The following is a 17676-nucleotide window of genomic DNA, read 5'->3' on the forward strand; positions in this document are numbered from 1 at the left end:
CCTTCTGTGCGGAAATAAACTATACTACTACATAAAGGCTTTTCCTGTAACTTATGTTGTTGTCTGTTTTAAATTAATACAGTATATTAAAAAACTGTGGTCTTATTTTGGCATTTGATAGGCAATTAAAATATACAGACACCGGACTCGCTGAAAATGAAACAAAACAAAAGATCGTCCCCAACAACTGGTGCTGGCGTGTCTTGTTGCCATGACTGAAGGCCCTTTCCAGTGATATATTGATCAGTTATGCTTGGCGCGTAATACCCATGACAAACCCATCACGACCATCACAAAATCATTATCCGGTGAAGAAGACCAATGTTTGATTGATTAAGGATGGGTGTATTGGAAGATTTAATTGTTTACATAGATAATTCCAGCAGTGTAAAAAGTACTGCCAATTATGCAGTATTACTCAGAGCAAAGGGTGCTAACAAGATCATTCTTCTGATATGAGCGTTTCAGAATGGCCACTTTCTTCATCGGACTTTTCTTGTATATCGCCAACAACCTTCTGACACAAGGTAATATCATTCCGATATATTTTAATATTTTAAAATGCTTGTTCTTATTTAGATACTTTCAATTATTGTTATTCTGTGGTGACTTTTACCGTTTGGTCAAATACTGGGCATTCTCCATTATTTGGCTGAAAATTCAAATAGATATTAACATATTTGTAAAAGGGAAAGTCAACTCCACATAACAACTTTGCAAATTTTAATAATTTAGGGCATACTTAATTACTAATGCGTGACAAAAGTTGGATTTGAAAAACGGATATTGCAGACGATAACAGACGATAAAAACGGACAGGAGAAATCGTACCACATACGAAACGTTCCGCCCTTACTGAGACCCTTGAAGATCCGGGGTAGAATAGGTCTTCAGCAACCAATGCTTGCTGAAAAAGGCGACTATGCTTGTCGTAAGAGGCGACTAACGTGATCGGGTGGTTAGGCTCGCTGACTTGGTTGATGCATGTCATCGTATCCCAATAGCGTGGATCGAGGCTAATGATGTCAGACTCGATTATTTACAGACCGCCGTCATATAGCTGGAATATTGCTGAGTGCGGCGTAAAACAACAAACAAACAAACAAACAATCTTACTAGGGTTAAAACGGGTTCCCGGTGTTCTCGCAATTTCAACGATCGGACTGGTGCCAAGTCTGCCTGGTGGCTTGTTGTGGGTCCTTCACCTATTGTTATTGATACAACTTCACCTGAGCGTGTGTCACGTATGTCACAACTAATTGATGAACTACAGTCACATACATGTACTGAGTAAAAACTTTTAAAATATACATCAATGCGTGAGTGAAGATATATATCACTTAGTATGATTTGGGCTATAAATGGAATTGCAGACAAGAAACAGTATAACACATCGAACCGCATTACAAACCACCCTCAATCTAAACAAGGCTCTCACTCTAGAAGCAATACTAAACCCACAAAATAAACTAGAAAACTTCAAGGCCTTAGGCGTATTCTTAATAAAAACGGAACTAATAAAACACATCTAAAAACACAATTATCCTACCAAATCAAAATCACATAAACAAACAAACATCCAACATACCCAGCTCCCTTAGTTCTCCCCAACCCCATCGGCATCTATTCCAAATCTCAAAATTCCCAAATTCTATATAAGCAACCCCTAAACCCCCCTCTTGGATTGCACAGACCACTTTCGCCCCTTTCGGAAACACATTAAATGGCCTGGCCGGGCCCGTGTGCGAAATACGCATCAGTCGGAAAGCGCACGTTAAATCTCCAAAGTAAGTAAGTAAGTAAGTTAGAAACAGTATTCTATTGTGGCAAATGTGCAGGTTGCTTTGCAGTTTATTCCCAATTCTACGAGGGGTCGGCACTTGGTTTTTGCCTAGATCCTGATTAAGACTGGACGTCAAACTTGATTTTGTCACGAAGCACAATAATATATCACTGAGCAGTGAGCAGGGTCGACGCCTACACATCATCTCGAGTTCATTCATCACAATCCAGGGTAGTTTGAATGCCATCTAAGAAGAATAAGGAAGCCTGGATCATGTCCCTTAGAGGGAGAAGAGACAACTTCTCGCCAACCAGAAACCAGTTAACGATTATCAGAATGCTGTTTCACTCTTAGTTAGACTGTGAATTAGGTAAATTTAAGATGTGAAGGGAAAAACGTATCTTTTGTGTATTTTGTGTGTTGCAAATCGTTACCTATGTATTACAAGTATCCAGTGTTTGATATGTCACCTTTTTATGTAAATTGCGTGAATGGCGGGTACTACCGGTAAGGCAAAACATGGTTACCTTTTCGGGAACACTTGGTGTCCTCACTGATTTTTAGTGATCCATTCATGTAATTGTCACCGCTATATTGCCTTTCAAGCCGGTGGAGCCTGTTTCGGTGGATAATCGAGGCTGGTTACGTTGGCGTTTTACATCATCTTAAAACTTCTGAACCAGAAAACGGTTTCAGAGCCACCAGGGTGTGAGGAAGACCAGGATTCATGATGATGGAATCCAAGCTCAATTCCTAAAATCTGTATTTCATTTGTGCATGCCATGTTGTTATAGTATGTTGAACATCAAACTGTTCTCCTTCAAGGTCAAGGGCAGTATCTGTTTGTCGAGGAGCCATGGCTGACCTGGGCTGATGCACGTGACTGCTGCCAGTTTCATGGTCTTCAGTTGGCCAAAATAGAGAATAAACAGGATAATGATCGCATCTATAATCTGGTTCAGAAGGTCACTTCGAAGTAAGTGTAATAATGTTAAAGTACATATTTGTTTGTTGTTTAACGCCACACTCAGCGTCAAATATTGGGCATAAGTTTTACAATGTTAAAATGAACATAAACACTAACTAAACTAGCATGAAGTCAGGCAGGAGGTCTGGATTACACAAAGAAACGAAACGTACGATTGGTTGGTTGGTTTGTTTTTTAACGCCGCACTCGGCAATATTCCAGCTACATGACGGCGGTCTGTAAATGATCGAGTCTGGACAAGACAATCCAGTGATTTACATCATGAACATCGATCCACGCAATTGGGATCGATGGCATGCATCAACCAAGTCAGCGACATGGAATCTGAAATATATATATAATCTCTGATTACAGAATACAACCATTACAGAAAGTCAACTCTATATTCGGAACATACATTTTTGTGAACACTGAGTTTGGAGATGGGATTACACTTAAAGTGGCGGTTTAGAACACGTGTGAAGTCGCTAGCTGGTACTCTGCAGTGATATTGCTAGAAAAACGCTCCAAAGCGGACTAAAATCTCTGCGAATCGCTCTCAATATTAAAACACTAACTTAAGGACATTTTTACATTCAGAGGGGCGATTGGGGTAGCCCAGTGGTTAAAACGTTCGCTCGTCACGCCGAAGACCCGGGTTCAATTCCCCACATGGGTACAATGTGTGAAGCCCATTTCTGGTGCCCCCCGCCATTTTATTGCTGGAATGTTGCTAAAAGCGGCGTAAAACAATACTCACTCACCTCATTTTACATTCAGAAAGTCCAATCACCAGAACACATTTATTTACAAAGAACCTTTGTTGGATCTACTTGTTTATATTTTCAAAGCATCTTCATCTTTTCAGTAACGGGTACTACCTGTGGTTTGGAGCCAGCTATAACACAACCCAAGGCACCTTCACCTGGTCGGACAACGCACTGGTCACATGGTACCAATGGGGTGGGTCGGAACCGGATGTCAACGCATGCGTGAGCGGACAGTTTATTCCAGATAGGATGGTTTGGAATGCCCACATGTGTTCAACTGCCTACTCCTACGTATGCAGTGTTACAGGTACGTGTGTGCTCGTCCAGGTGTGTGTGCATGCTTTTAATTTCATCGTCACTCAAGTATTTCACATGTCTCCCAGCAGGGAATCGGTCCTTATTTGTGAGGGATTCCTATATATGTGTAAGGCGGTAAAGACCCGTGAAGATCTGGGTTAGAACTGGTCTTCAGCAACCCATGCTTGTCGTAAGAGGCGACTAACGGGATCAGGTGGTCAGGCTCGCTGACTTGGTTGATGCATGTCATTGTATTAAAACTGCGTAGATGGCATGTTGTCAATCACTGGATTGTTTAATCTAGACTCGATTATTTACAGTCGTCATATAGGTGGAATATTGCTGAGTGCGGCGTTAAATAACAAACAAATAAAAGAGTACTAAAATCTGTACTTTACTAAGAAAGTATTGTCCAAAATATAACTTTTGTGAAATAAAAGAAGTGGCAAATTTCATGGTATGATTGTCATTCCGGGTACAATTATGACAGAGACGATCAAATCACTCTTTCCTCTTTGGATGCTATATGCATCACATATATGAAATGATCATAAACTGCTGGTACAACAACTAATATATTATATAGATATAGATATATATCGATGCTCACACTATCGCTGATCTCCCGCTTGTCCAAATTATGTTCAGGGACGAAATATTAGGGAGCAATCGTTTGATGTTCAGGGGCGTGGGATGGGTAATTTGTTTGAGATGTGCAAATTACGTTTCCCAACAAAAACAGGTGCTAATTTATTTTAAACAAATTTTAAACAAATAAAGAACTGTATTTTTGGACACTTGTCTGCAAGATAAGGAGACGATAAATATTTTCCTGAAATTCGAAAATTTCCATATGTAATTTATTTCCAGTAATACAGAGGCCTTTAAGAGTGATGATGGGGTGACATACGTTGCTAGGCATATATTTAGGGCGTATTATTTGAATAGTTATTGTTACGTAACATATGGTTGTTTTATTGCTCGAAACAGAAACTCCGAACATACAACTCACCGCAAGGCCAAGCGGATGTCCGGAGTCCATCCAGGATTATGTGTTGTCCGAGTCGACGGTCGGATCTGATGGTAGGTATGATGAACGCTGATTTAGTGGCAGATCCCATTCGCCCCGATTGTTTCCATACCCGTGCTCGTGGATTTCACCACCATGATATACGTAGAAGACCTGCGTCGTGATATAACTGAAATTCGGTTCAAGTGGTGTACTAGTGGCATATTCACACCAACTCTCACATTAATTCTTGAACTTCCCGACCCTTCTGAATCTATATATGAGGTATTGAATCAAAAGTATTGGCTCCCGTATCGAGCCTGTAGCTTCAAATTCAGTTACATCACGTTTGTATGGAATCCTAGAATGGTCATTGCCGCCCTTACAGAACCGAGCAAAAAGTACAGAAATGAATGCGATAACGCGACATAGTTTCTCCTTGAAAAATGTCGGATTCTCGCCTTTCTTTAAAAAAGCCTAAAATAATTCAAAACGTCACAGAGCGACAATTGGTTAATTGTTGCATTGTAGCCTTTGTTTAACTTTGTCATTGTTTGCTTGGTTTTGTGAGGGCGACAACGCAAAAATGTCCCTTCTAGGATTCCATACATTTTGGGCAATACTTGGTTAATTTTCTGTAAAATAGAAGCCGAGAGCTCTGTTCGATCATTATAGCCAAATGAAGAAGTCGACTTTCAGAGGTGGCGCTAAAATGAAACCTTCTTTAAATCAATAGGGGCCTGTTTATAATAGTGAGTGAAATGTGGTACCAATCTTAGAAAAATATTTTACTCCGATACCATAGGCATGCCTTCCCATAAGAGGTCAGGGCCCCGTTCCACAAAGCGATCTTAGTGCTAAGACTGCCGTAAGTCTATGTTAAATTATGGGAGTTACGGTCGTCTTAGCGCTACGATCGCTTTGTGGAACAGAGTCCAGGTCTGTACGAGGCTTTTAAAACCTCGGTAACGAGGGAAGCATTCAGAGTGGCGTATCTGTAAAATATTGGGGATATTTTCTTCACCCTGTCGTTTCTGAGCACCACGATATCTACTCCCATAAGGGTGTGCTTTATATCGAGTGAATATTAGTGTTCCGAATCGAAGCTGACATCTGATTGGCTCAGGAACCAATTCTTCAACAGAGAGTTATCGGTACAATTGTGAGTGAGTGAGTTGGGTTTAACGCCGCTTTTAACATTATTCCAGTTATATCACGGCGTGTCAGCTCAATGTGGGAGGACAGCCCGAAGTGATCCAGGTCTCAGACGTTTACCACATCGGTGAAACCCACGAGCACGGGTATGGTGCTGACAAACAGCGAATCGCGGCGCCTCAGACGACTGGGCCACGCGTGCCCCCGTGTCGGTACAAGAACTGATCCAAATGACATTCAATGTGGATCATGACTAATATCAGCCTTGCATATTTTCAGGAAACCGCCAGGATACCTTCATTGATGGCAAGTTCGCTTTCCCCAACACTACATCGTATCTGGGCTCTCGTGTTGTCTCGCAAATTGAAGACTGCATGCTCACGTGCCTCGAGTTTCCCGGATGTAACCACGTGACCTATTACAATCACTTCAAGTGTCACATGTACAGTGCCTAATCTAATCTAAATGATTGGCAAATTTTGAAGCAAAAATAAAGACTCGGAACCTGACGTGACCACAACGGAACCACAAGTGTGTTCAAAATTGGAACCACTCATTCCAGTGCTAGCCTCTGAGTTAGGAACATGGTCAAAATGTTAGCATGTGCGTCTCAACACTGTACATAAATAATGGACAAAGTACATGTTTAAATAGCTTCTGCTTTGGTATGTTTCTTTATTTGTTTGTTGTTTAACGCCGCATTCAGCAATAGTCTGTAAATAATCTAGTCTGGACCAGACAATCCAGTGATTAATACCATGAGCATTGATCCACACAACTGGGATACGATGACATGCATCAACAAAGTCAGCGAGCCTGACCACCCGATCCCGTTAGTCGCCTCTTACGACAAGCATAGTCACCTTTACGGCAAGCATGGATTGCTGAAGACCTATTCTACCCTGGATCTTCACAGGTCTGATTGGGCAGACATAATGCATATTTGGACGTGCATATTATTTATTTTTGGAAATGTGTCTTCAAATATATTATCTTCTGAACCTACAAGTTGTAATACTTTAAAACATTATAGCCACATATAGTTGTAGAGCGTCAGCCCGGAGAGCGTCATACCAAAAGACGTTAAACGATTTTACTTGTTGTTACCCTGTCTGGCGCTCGGCATTAAGGGTTTAAAACAAGGACTGGTCGGCTCGGGGTCAGTATACTGTGTCTGAGTGGGGCATTCGTGTTAAACTGCAACCATGGTATCTCAGTGGGCTAGCACTATAAATCGGTATCAGTCCGGACTATTACAAGCACACACACACACACACACACACACACACACACACACACACACACACACACACACACATTTCACCTCACCTTATTGTCTCATACATGCAACATCAAACAGAGTACCGCATAAACTGAAGCTCATCGTTATGTAGTGAGTGAGTGAGTTTGATTTTACGCCGCTTTTAGCAATATTCCATCAATATCACGGCAAATGGGCTTCACACATTGTACCCATGCCGGGAATCAAACCCGGGTCTTCGGCGCGACGAGCGAACGCTTTAACCACTAGGCTACCCGATCGCATCTCACCTTTATGTTTAATGCTATATTAATGTTATGCCTTAACATTTGAGGGGTAAAAAAAATATTTTTTTGAGTGCCAAAATAGTCATTTTGTCAAAGAGGCATACTGCCCAACGCTTGAAAAATTATACTGGTTTGTGTATGACTTCAATCCAATTGGAACCCTATCATATACTCTTCACAAAAAGTAAGGGATCATGAAATATAAATGTAAATACCAAGCACTGGAACAAAGATAGGTGTTGACGACAAACAACCTATGCAAGAACGTTTATGACTGTAAAACCTAACGACAAAACACATCCTATAGTCTGCACGCAGTAGCGCCAAACACGTGCGTAGTGCGTCATTCCTGACTTTGACACTTTCAAGAAAGGTCCGTTAATCTCTGTGGACCATTATTTCTATCACTGTTATGATTTAGTTGATTTCATTCATTGTTTGTGTGCAAATTAGAAATACGGTGTCTGCAACGCGCGGGGCGTGTACGGGCTATTGACACGCTTGAACCTGCTGAAGTGATCGTTCAGTGGGCGTTGCGTTCAGTTTATCAGAGTCTGTCATTAGCAGACTATGGAACAGGTAAAAAAAAAAGGTTGACGATCGACCCCGTTCAGGACGGTAAGGAAGGTCAATGTTTGTTGTTTGTTTGTTTGTTTGTTTGTTGTTTAACGCCGAACTCAGCAATATTCCAGCTATATGACGGCGGTCTGTAAATAATCGAGTCTGGGCCAGACAATCCAGTTATTGACATCATGAGCATCGATCCGCGCTATCAACCAAGTCAGCGAGCCTGACCACCCGATCCCGTTAGTCGCCTTTTACGACAAGCATAGTCGCCTTTTACGGCAAGAATTGGTTGCTGAAGACCTATTCTACCCCGGGTCCCACGGTCAATGACAAAGAGTATATGATCGATTGATCAGACACCACTGCAGGCTCTACGAAATTGAGCTCAAACGGCGAATCAAATCGCTGCAAACTTTCATCACACTCCTGGAGTACGATTAGAAATCGTCTACATGCAGCTCGGCCGCCACGGTGTGCTAACTCTTACAAATCGCCATATTGCCAACAGACGTCAATGGTGTACACAACGTCGAAACGGGTAATCGTCGCTGGTCACGTGTCATGTTTTCAGATGAGGCACTTCTTTGAGACGCGGGGTCAACAAGGAGTTCTCCATGGGTCCCCCTTTCTATTACCATTCCCATACGTCGAACTCTCACACTCATCTTTGACATGGCTAAGGCCAAGGCCAGTGTTACTTGGAATTCAGAATTATTTTATAGGCGCTTCAAATACCATGTAAAGACGACACAAATTCAAATACGATTTCGACGATAAATTGTTGATTTTGTGTGGAATACAAACATTCGTTCTCATCGTATTTTATCGTTTGTAATATGGTGAATTGATGAGGTATTGTGGGAGCGAGGACAGATTGGCAAACATGCGAATGATACTCGTATTGTTATTTTACTGTTAGTTTTTCGTTTACAGTAACCATGGTAAGGACAAAAGAAAACTTCCTACACTTGACGGACAAATATATTTCAATATATCTGATAATCAGAATAAAAACACAAACAAGCAAACGAGGTACGTTGGGTTTTATGCGTCCCGCGTTAGGTTTTTTGCCTCCGACTCGTGGTATAAAAACTAACGAGGGACGCATCAAACCCCATGTACCCCGAGTGAACGAATTCATCTTACCGGTATTCTTTTAATATGAAAATGTAAAAATAATTAAAACAAATTCAAAATTGCGCTTGCGCTATGTCGCGTGACTTCCATTGACTCGGAAAAAGCGTGCAGCCTGACTTGCTCGTGGCGGGGTATAAAGGATTTATTCCCCTGCTGAGAAATGTATTCCCCTCCAAGGCGGGATACACAGTATCAAGATCAAGATCACGTGGGCCAATCAGATCTCATCATTCTGACATGGAGGTATGATAAATAACTTCATAGCTACATGTACAACAGGGCCAAGATGATAGTCAAATGTGTTCATTTTTTTCAATTTGTAATCACGACAAAATCAATTTCCCCATCTCCCGGAGGAAATATGGCGGCGGAGGACAATGGCGGATCACAGCTTGTAGTTGGGAATATATTACAAACGGGACGTTTGTCAGGCTGAAAGGCAACACATGGGTCATAACTAATACTGTTCACCATCTGAAACGAACAAAACGAAAATGATAATTCTAGAAATTCTAAGTTTAATTGTTTTTATTGTATGTCTGTATATACGAGTTAATATTCTTTCTCAAACCTCAGTTTCAAAACGAGTCACTGTTATTACCTCTGTGATTTCCTGTAATAAACAATAACAAAAATCTAATGATGAAAACTGTCATTGAACGTAATAGTGAATAGTTTATCCCCTAGCTGAATGTATGGTGTTGGAGGTGATTGGGAGATTCCACCTGCATATATGGATGAGCAGAATAACGGATCATAGAAACACAATTACAAATCAAGGTGAGACTATTCAATTTTTGTCTGTGAATGTTTTGCACACGTTTTCATAGAGACCGTTACTTTGAAGCCATATCAGCTACATTATATACTCTCGTACAAGAGCTACATTGGACAGGGAGGGTGCCATGGCTAACGTCAGTCGTTTAATTTTCGGGTTTGTGATCATCAGTGTCTGTCTGAAAGGTAACGCTGTAGTATGTATTGAGTGAGTGAGTTGGGTTTAACGCCGCTTTTAACAGTATTACAGTTATATCTCGGCGTGTCAGCTTGATGTGGGAGGAAAGCCCGAAGTGATGCAGGTCTCAGACGTTTACCATTTCGATGAAACCCACGAGCACGGGTATGGTGTTGACAAATCTAGAAACATAATCGGGGCGAACCGGGATTCGAACCCACAATCATAGGTTTCTGGCGTGTCCAAGGGACGCAACTCTGCACAGCGAATCGCGGCGCCTCAAACGACTGGGCCATCCGTGCCCACAGTATGTATTGAAATCAACACCAAACCATCTTTCAGAAGAAAAATATACTCTAAAAAATATTACTAAATAACGGGGCATTCTCTGATAATTATACATTTCAATGTATACAGTTACCTTATTCATTAAATGCAAAGAAATCAAAGACACATTATACCCATGAAGACGCGTAAAAGACTACAGGTGTTATTATTATAATTATTGATATTATGTTATTATTGGTCATGTATATGTCGTCTGATTCATTAAAAACTAATACTGTTATGGTTGTATATAGTTTTACGATAAGGCAGCGAATCTGTATCATATGATACGAAGTATTTTATAAATAATCAGGGTCATGACTCAATAGAAATCTATACGGTTCAAGGTGAAGGACAATACTTGTTTCTGAGCAAACCCTGGTACCCATGGACTCTTGCACGTGCATGCTGTCAGTTTCACAACATGGAGTTGGTCAAGATCGAAACCCCCCAGGAGAACCTATGGATCTATGACATGGTACGGAAAATCGCTTTAAAGTAAGTACAAGAGTATGTCAAATAGTTTGATAGATGTCGTTAGATTGGTCACCGTGGTGTAGGAATGGGTGAGTATAGTTTTTCGCTGCTTTCAGCAATATTCCAGCAATAGTACGTCAGAATGGGCCCCATACGCCGTTTCCAATTGTGGAAGCGAACCCGGCTCGTCAGCGAGACGAACCAGCACCACTTAAATTCAACCGTCCTCCCCGCGAGTTATTCCGGGAAACTTTCAAAGAGTTTGAAGCTCCATTTGTCCATATACTAAACATGATCAGTGCATTCTCATAATCTATTCGCAGGGGCGGTCGGATAGCTTAGTGGTTAAAGCGTTCGCTCGTCACGCCGAAGGCCCGGGTTCGATTCCCGACATGGGTACAATGTGTGAAGCCCATTTCGCCGTGATATTGCTGGAATATTGCTAAAAGCGGCGTAAAACCATACTCACTCACTCATAATCTAATAGCCCTTGGTCGGGTGCTTTATCTTAGAATACAGAATGATGGTTCGGATTACCATACAGAAAACAACAACAACAAACGGACTATACAAGTTTAACTGTTTTAAACGTTAATCATTACGTATACTCTATACATATAGTCGATTATTCATGGGATATCATCACAGGAATTAACTCACGGTCAATGTCAAATGGTTACTGCTTACAATTCTACGTCCCAGGCTAGTCCCCAAATTATATTCTCTTACAGTTTGTCTGTATTGAATATCAATGTTTTTTTTACAAGACGCAAAATCTGTTTTTTTTAGACACACTTCCTTTCTTGAATTGCATGATCATTATTTTTTAATATGAAACATATCCTGTAAGTGAGTATGGTCTTACGGACCGTTACCAATATTCCAGCAATATGTCGATGGTGGAGACCAGAAATGGTCTTCACCCATTGTACCCATGTGGGAATCGAACCGGGGACTTCGTTGAGACGAGCCAACGCTTTAACCACTTGGCTACCCCACAGCCCCTGAAATATAAGAAGGCGTAATGAGTCATTTTGTACTTCCATGGGCATGCTTGTCTTTTAGCGGCGGGTATTTCATTTGGCTTGGTGCGCGCCACAAATCTTCTGAGAACACGGTCACATGGTATGACGACACGCCGGTCACGTGGTCAATATGGGCGCCCAACGAACCAAGTTCCCAGTCATGCGTGAGCGGCCGCTTCGTGCCAGGCGAGATGCAGTGGGATGCCCACGGATGTATGACCGGTTATCCTTATGTGTGTGAGATTCCAGGTACTAATTTTCTTTTTCGTAATCTTTTCGATTCGAAATTTTAAACATGGCCGACAATTTATGAAATGACAGTTTGTGATGTTTCATGATTGTCCGACAGTAGTAAATTTAGAAACTTCTTTTCTATTTGAAAATGCTGAAAATTGCGTATGAGTTGAGATACACTATTATCATCCAAAACTGGCTCCCACAGGAGATATGCTTGGGTGAGATATATTTTGTTTATAATACACACAGTAGTAAGGGTATTATATCCGAACTCGAAATCGAAACTTCCGATTCCTGTGGAACGATTCAGCCACCATGTGCCATGACTCCAATGATGAATGGTAGTATGATAACATATTAATTAAATCCTAATTATAAATAAATCCCAGTAAATTCATGAAGTGACAAAAGCCAAACATTCAATGTCTGATCTACCGAGCTTTAATAACCGTTGGAGACATTTTGTGTCTAAACATTTCCGAGAACGTGGCGCACATTATCTCGTGCTAATTATGTCAAATACGTGTATACAGCTACGAGGCATCTTTTCTTGTTATAAATTTATAAATTCTGACATATGAAGATCAGGCAAAGACACAGATAGCATATAGAGGGAAGGAACATACAAAAGGGGGAGGGAAAAAAACTAGAGCAGTAATTAAATATATTTGAAATAGAATCTTGAGAAACGCACCACACTTCATATTCTAGTATACAGATTACTAAACCAGACCCTGTTAGATACCATATTACAACGAGTGTATTTCAAAACGTGTCTCCTAAGCGGAAGCGAGTTAGATAATCCTAAGGTGATGTGAACGAGTGAAGAGTTGCAATTAACACATAAGAAAACAAGAGCATATAAAAGAAAGTGATCTATTTGCTTCTTTGTTTTTTGAATGTGAGTATTATTATCATTACTATTATTATTATTATTATTATTATTATTATTAAATATCAGACTGATTTCTGAAACTCCAATAATGGTTTTGGTCCTGGAAAAGAATGATCACTTCAACACCTTATCATGTTTCGGATTAAGATGGGTGATTTGTTTAACGCTAAAGAAAATGAAACTGTAAATACATGTAAATATGTAGTAGCAATAGTCATTAAAAGTCGGCCAACAGAAGCTTTTTTTTCATACTTATATATTTGTGTCGATTGCCCTTTCATGACGAGGGGGCACGGGTAGCCCAGTCACCTAAGGCGCCGCAATTCGCCGTGTAGAGTTGCGTCCCCTGGGCACGACAGAAACCTATTCTCGTGGGTTCGAATCTCAGTTCGACTCTATTATGTTTCTAGGTTTTTCAGAACCATACGACCAGATCCGGGTTGAGAATAAATCTTCATTAATCTGGCACGTTGTGATGTAACTGGAATATTGTTCAAAGTGGCGTTAAACGCAACTCACTCACTCACTCACATTCATGACGATGACCTTAAAGCACCATCCTTCATAACAACCACTGTTCCTTCTACACACAGACACCCCGACCGCCCAGACCATCATTCCTGCAGGAGACTGTCCAAAGACAATCCAAGATCTTGCGTTATCGGACACCAAAGTTGGCCCTGGAGGTAGATAGACCTTTAAACTACATCAACATCTGCATGGACCGTCCTCCATTCGGTTGATAGGTTGGCTACAGAATTCTCTGACACGTGGCTGTGTTAGATGGTTCCTTCTCAACAAACAGCAGCATTACTCTGACTGCGCCATACTCTCCCAACATTTGATGCAATCTTGTTGCTGTTTAACGCTGCACTCAGCAATATTACAACTATACAACTGGACCAGACGATCCAGTTATTGAGATCAAGAGCATCGATCTACGACATTGAGATGCGATGACATGCATCAACCAAGTCAGCGAGCCTGACCACCCGATCCTGTTAGTCGCTTCTTACGACAAGCATAGTTGCCTTTTACGGCAAGCACAGTCACATTTTGGGACAGGTACGGACTGCTGAAGACCTATTCTAACCCGGATCTTCACGGGTCTTGATGCAATCTGACCACAGGTAAGGTTGGGTGAAATGGGGTTTATCGTCGCACTTATATAGTGACGTGCATGAACATGTGGGTATGGCTATTTATACTAGTACGGACTAGTTCTAATGCCGGTTTTATAGTGATAGCCCACTGAGACACCATGCTGCAGTCTGACATGGATACCCATTATGACACAGTATACTGACTCCGAGCCGACCAATTCTTGTTTTATCCCATACATGGAAACAAGTACCGCCTTTGAACGTCCTTTGGTATGACGCGGTCGGGGATCGAACAACTGACCTTCTGCTCTGCTCTTATCCACTAGACCACCAATAATGGCCTCGTAATGTAAGTCGCTATTGACAATTGATATATGCTAACCAAAAGAAGTTAAATGCACCTTATTCTTTATCGGATGTTTTTTTAACTTCTTTTGAAAAGTATATTACATGTGTGACGACGAATACATGCACGTGATCTGAAACACTATAAATGTTTCAGAGCGCAGAACAGTATGGGCGACCATACGTGCCGTAAAAGACAACTATGCTTGTCGTAAAAGGCGACTAACGGGATCGGGTGGTCAGGCTCGCTGACTTGGTTGATACATGTCATCGATCCCAATTGCGTGGATCGATGCTCATGCTGTCAATCACTGGATAGTCTGGTCCAGACTCGATTATTTACAGACCGCCGCCATATAGCTGGAATATTGCTGAGTGCGGCGTTAAACAACAAACCAACCAACAGTATCGGCGACCAAGTGCTTGTCGTAAGAGCCGACTATAACAAAAATAGGGTACCAATTGTGACATGGCTGATTACGTCATGGTGTTCATGCTATCAACGACTATATGCCTTGTCAAGACATACATGCTGCAATGACATACTTGAATAAAGATGTTTGTGGCGTAGAAAAAACGTTCATTCACTTATTCATGCAAATTACGTGATATATGAACATAATGTGCAGGAAAAGATTATACCGGTAATTTCATCCAAAGTGTATTTCCATGCCATGTACCATGTGATGTACCATGTGACTGACACAAAACAGAAGCGAGGAGCCAAGCCGAAATATCGAGGGCGAATCGTCCATAACTTGAAGCGCTCGTAAAATCTTTAATAGTCAATTGCTTCTTGAATGCGTGAACCTCCGTCAGCAAAACTCAATGTATCAGGGCGGAATGTAAATAATAAAGTCTGGACGAAAGAAAAACTGTGTCTGAAGACATGAGCATTTAACGATTGGCCACGATTACTCACAATCAATCACGTCATTACTCACAATCAATCACGTCATTACTCACAATCAATCACGTCATAGAGTCTGACCACCCGTCCTCTCCAGTCGGCTTTCAGACAATCGGGAGATACCAGGGTCACTATGCAATACCCGGGAATACGCCCGGAGTATTTAACCAGTTGACGTGCAGTAGACCAGCAGAAACGGTGAATGTGATCTCATTATTCATTGTTTATGTGAGGTGAGGTGAAATGGGGTTAAACGTCGCGTTCTAGATTAGTGTGCATTCACGTGTGTGTGTGGCTGCCTATACTAGTTCGGACCAATGCCGATTTTATAGTGCTAGCCCACTGAGGTACCATGCCGTAGTTTAACATGAATACCCTACTCAGACACAGTACACTGACTCCGAGCCGATCAGTCCTTGTTTTAACCCCTTAATGCCGAGTGCCAGACAGGGTAAAAACAAGTACCATCTTTTAACGTCTTTTGGTATGACGCGACCGGGGATCGAACCCCGTACCGTCCGCTTTCAGGGCGGACGCTCTACCACTAGACCACAGAGGCGGTATCATTGTTTTTTGTGGTTATCATTGCGTGTTTTGTTTTGTTTTCAGGAACGCTTCAGTACGACTTCACTGATGGCAAGTACACTTTTCCCAGCACCACGAACTGGACTTACTTTAGAGAAATAAAGCTCTCATCCATTGAAGACTGCACACTCATGTGCCTGGAAACGCCCGGATGTAATCACGTGACCTACTTCGATGACTTCACTTGTCGTCTGTACGGCCTGTAACCCACTACGACGACTATCTGTTATACAGTGACCGAACTTGGCTACATTTCTGATATACCTGACCTTGACCTTTGCTGACGTCATATCTGGCTTTACAGCGTTGACCTTCGACGGCATCGCTTTGGCTTCAGTCGGTAATACAATGATTGATCTTCGATTATTTTTTACACGTTGGCAATACTGCATTTGACCTTCGGTGACTTTACACGCCGGCAATACTGCACTTGACCAACGATGGCTTTGAACGTGGGCAATACAGTTTTTGATCTTCGATGACTTCACACGTAGTTATAAATTATGCTCATAATAAAAAATAGCTGTACACCGTTATGACCCCAGCTGTATGTTACATTTGATAAAAGCAAAGCAATGTTAATATATTTTTGTTGATGCTCAATTTATTTGTCGATAAAGTCATAAAATCGATTTAAAAATATACTCCTACTCCTAATCTTTACATATTCTTAGAGCATGTTTTAAATGTGTTTATCGGATCAATGTGTATTTATGTTTTGTACCAATAAACATTTTCTTATAACTTGACAAGACTTTGACTTGAACTTGTTTTAGATTATGTGTTTAGTTCTCCAGCGTTGTCGCTTTTGTTTCTGTCCAAGTGACATAATTGGTAATTAATTTTAAATATACAGTGCCAGTATGTAAAATGTATGCTTCACCTCCAGCTGTGTATACTTACCTTCCTTCATGGTGTACTTCTTCATTTAAGTCAGTGGTTTCTTAATATTATAATAAGTGCAACATGTCAAGCATTATGTAGTTGTTGGCTGGTTGTTTTACGCCGCACTCAGCAATATTCCAGCTATATGACGGCGGTATGTAAATAATCGAGTCTGGACCAGACAATCCAGTGATTGATATCATGAGCATTGATCCACGCAATGGGGATCGATGACATGCTTCAACCAAGTCAGCGAGCCTGACCACCCGATCCCGTTAGTCGCCTCTTACGACAAGCACAGTCGCCTTTTACGGCAAGCATGGGTTGCTGAAGACCTATTCTACCCCGGATCTTCACGGGTCTCAAGCATTATGTAAGTAACGATGTCATAATGTAATCAAAGTTAAATGCTAAGAAAAGTATCAGCATATCCGCTATAATAGTTGTATTTCAAGTTTGAATAGCAAACAAAACTGCACTTACCGGTATCATTTATTGACAGATTTTGTTTTAAGAGTTGCATATGTTCGGACACCAAGTTACATAATAATAGTTGTGTGGTTCCGCAAAAAGTTTTGTACCTTAAACCTCACACAAGACCCTTTTTAGGTGTATTGTATTGCAATGTTAACAAGGTATTAAAAGAATATTAGCCAACCACTTAAAATTGCAAGTATAAGTCGCGTTCCTTGTCCAAAC

At 41.2% G+C, this 17676-nt stretch overlaps 2 protein-coding genes across 2 annotated transcripts; both read left to right on the forward strand.

Moving 5' to 3' along the window:
* The first annotated feature begins 251 nt into the window (after positions 1-251).
* On the forward strand, positions 252-6627 carry LOC124134773 (macrophage mannose receptor 1-like). Its single transcript, XM_048403544.1, has 5 exons — positions 252-527; positions 2609-2759; positions 3619-3827; positions 4808-4900; positions 6261-6627. Exons 1-5 carry the CDS (start codon positions 470-472, stop codon positions 6434-6436), a joined length of 687 nt encoding a protein of 228 aa, XP_048259501.1. The 5' UTR covers positions 252-469; the 3' UTR covers positions 6437-6627.
* Positions 6628-10141: 3514 nt separating this feature from the next.
* On the forward strand, positions 10142-16738 carry LOC124134774. The gene is made up of 5 exons (XM_046499810.2): positions 10142-10196; positions 10863-11013; positions 12058-12266; positions 13743-13835; positions 16117-16738. Exons 2-5 carry the CDS (start codon positions 10940-10942, stop codon positions 16296-16298), a joined length of 558 nt encoding a protein of 185 aa, XP_046355766.2. The 5' UTR covers positions 10142-10196; positions 10863-10939; the 3' UTR covers positions 16299-16738.
* Positions 16739-17676: the final 938 nt, after the last annotated feature.

This window comes from Haliotis rufescens, unplaced genomic scaffold (assembly GCF_023055435.1).
Source record: "Haliotis rufescens isolate VD_foot unplaced genomic scaffold, xgHalRufe1.0.p SCAF_3, whole genome shotgun sequence".
Classification (NCBI taxonomy): Eukaryota; Metazoa; Mollusca; class Gastropoda; order Lepetellida; family Haliotidae; genus Haliotis; species Haliotis rufescens.

Excerpts from the sequence above, each read along its gene's own strand:
- LOC124134774 (XM_046499810.2), top strand. The coding sequence starts at position 10,940 with ATGGAGTTGGTCAAGATCGAAACCCCCCAGGAGAACCTATGGATCTAT. Across the intron at positions 12,267-13,742 it reads TTATGTGTGTGAGATTCCAG|ACACCCCGACCGCCCAGACC; the intron begins GTACTAATTTTC and ends TTCTACACACAG. Across the intron at positions 13,836-16,116 it reads CACCAAAGTTGGCCCTGGAG|GAACGCTTCAGTACGACTTC; the intron begins GTAGATAGACCT and ends TTTTGTTTTCAG.
- LOC124134773 (XM_048403544.1), top strand. The coding sequence starts at position 470 with ATGGCCACTTTCTTCATCGGACTTTTCTTGTATATCGCCAACAACCTT. Across the intron at positions 528-2,608 it reads CAACAACCTTCTGACACAAG|GTCAAGGGCAGTATCTGTTT; the intron begins GTAATATCATTC and ends TTCTCCTTCAAG. Across the intron at positions 4,901-6,260 it reads GTCGACGGTCGGATCTGATG|GAAACCGCCAGGATACCTTC; the intron begins GTAGGTATGATG and ends GCATATTTTCAG.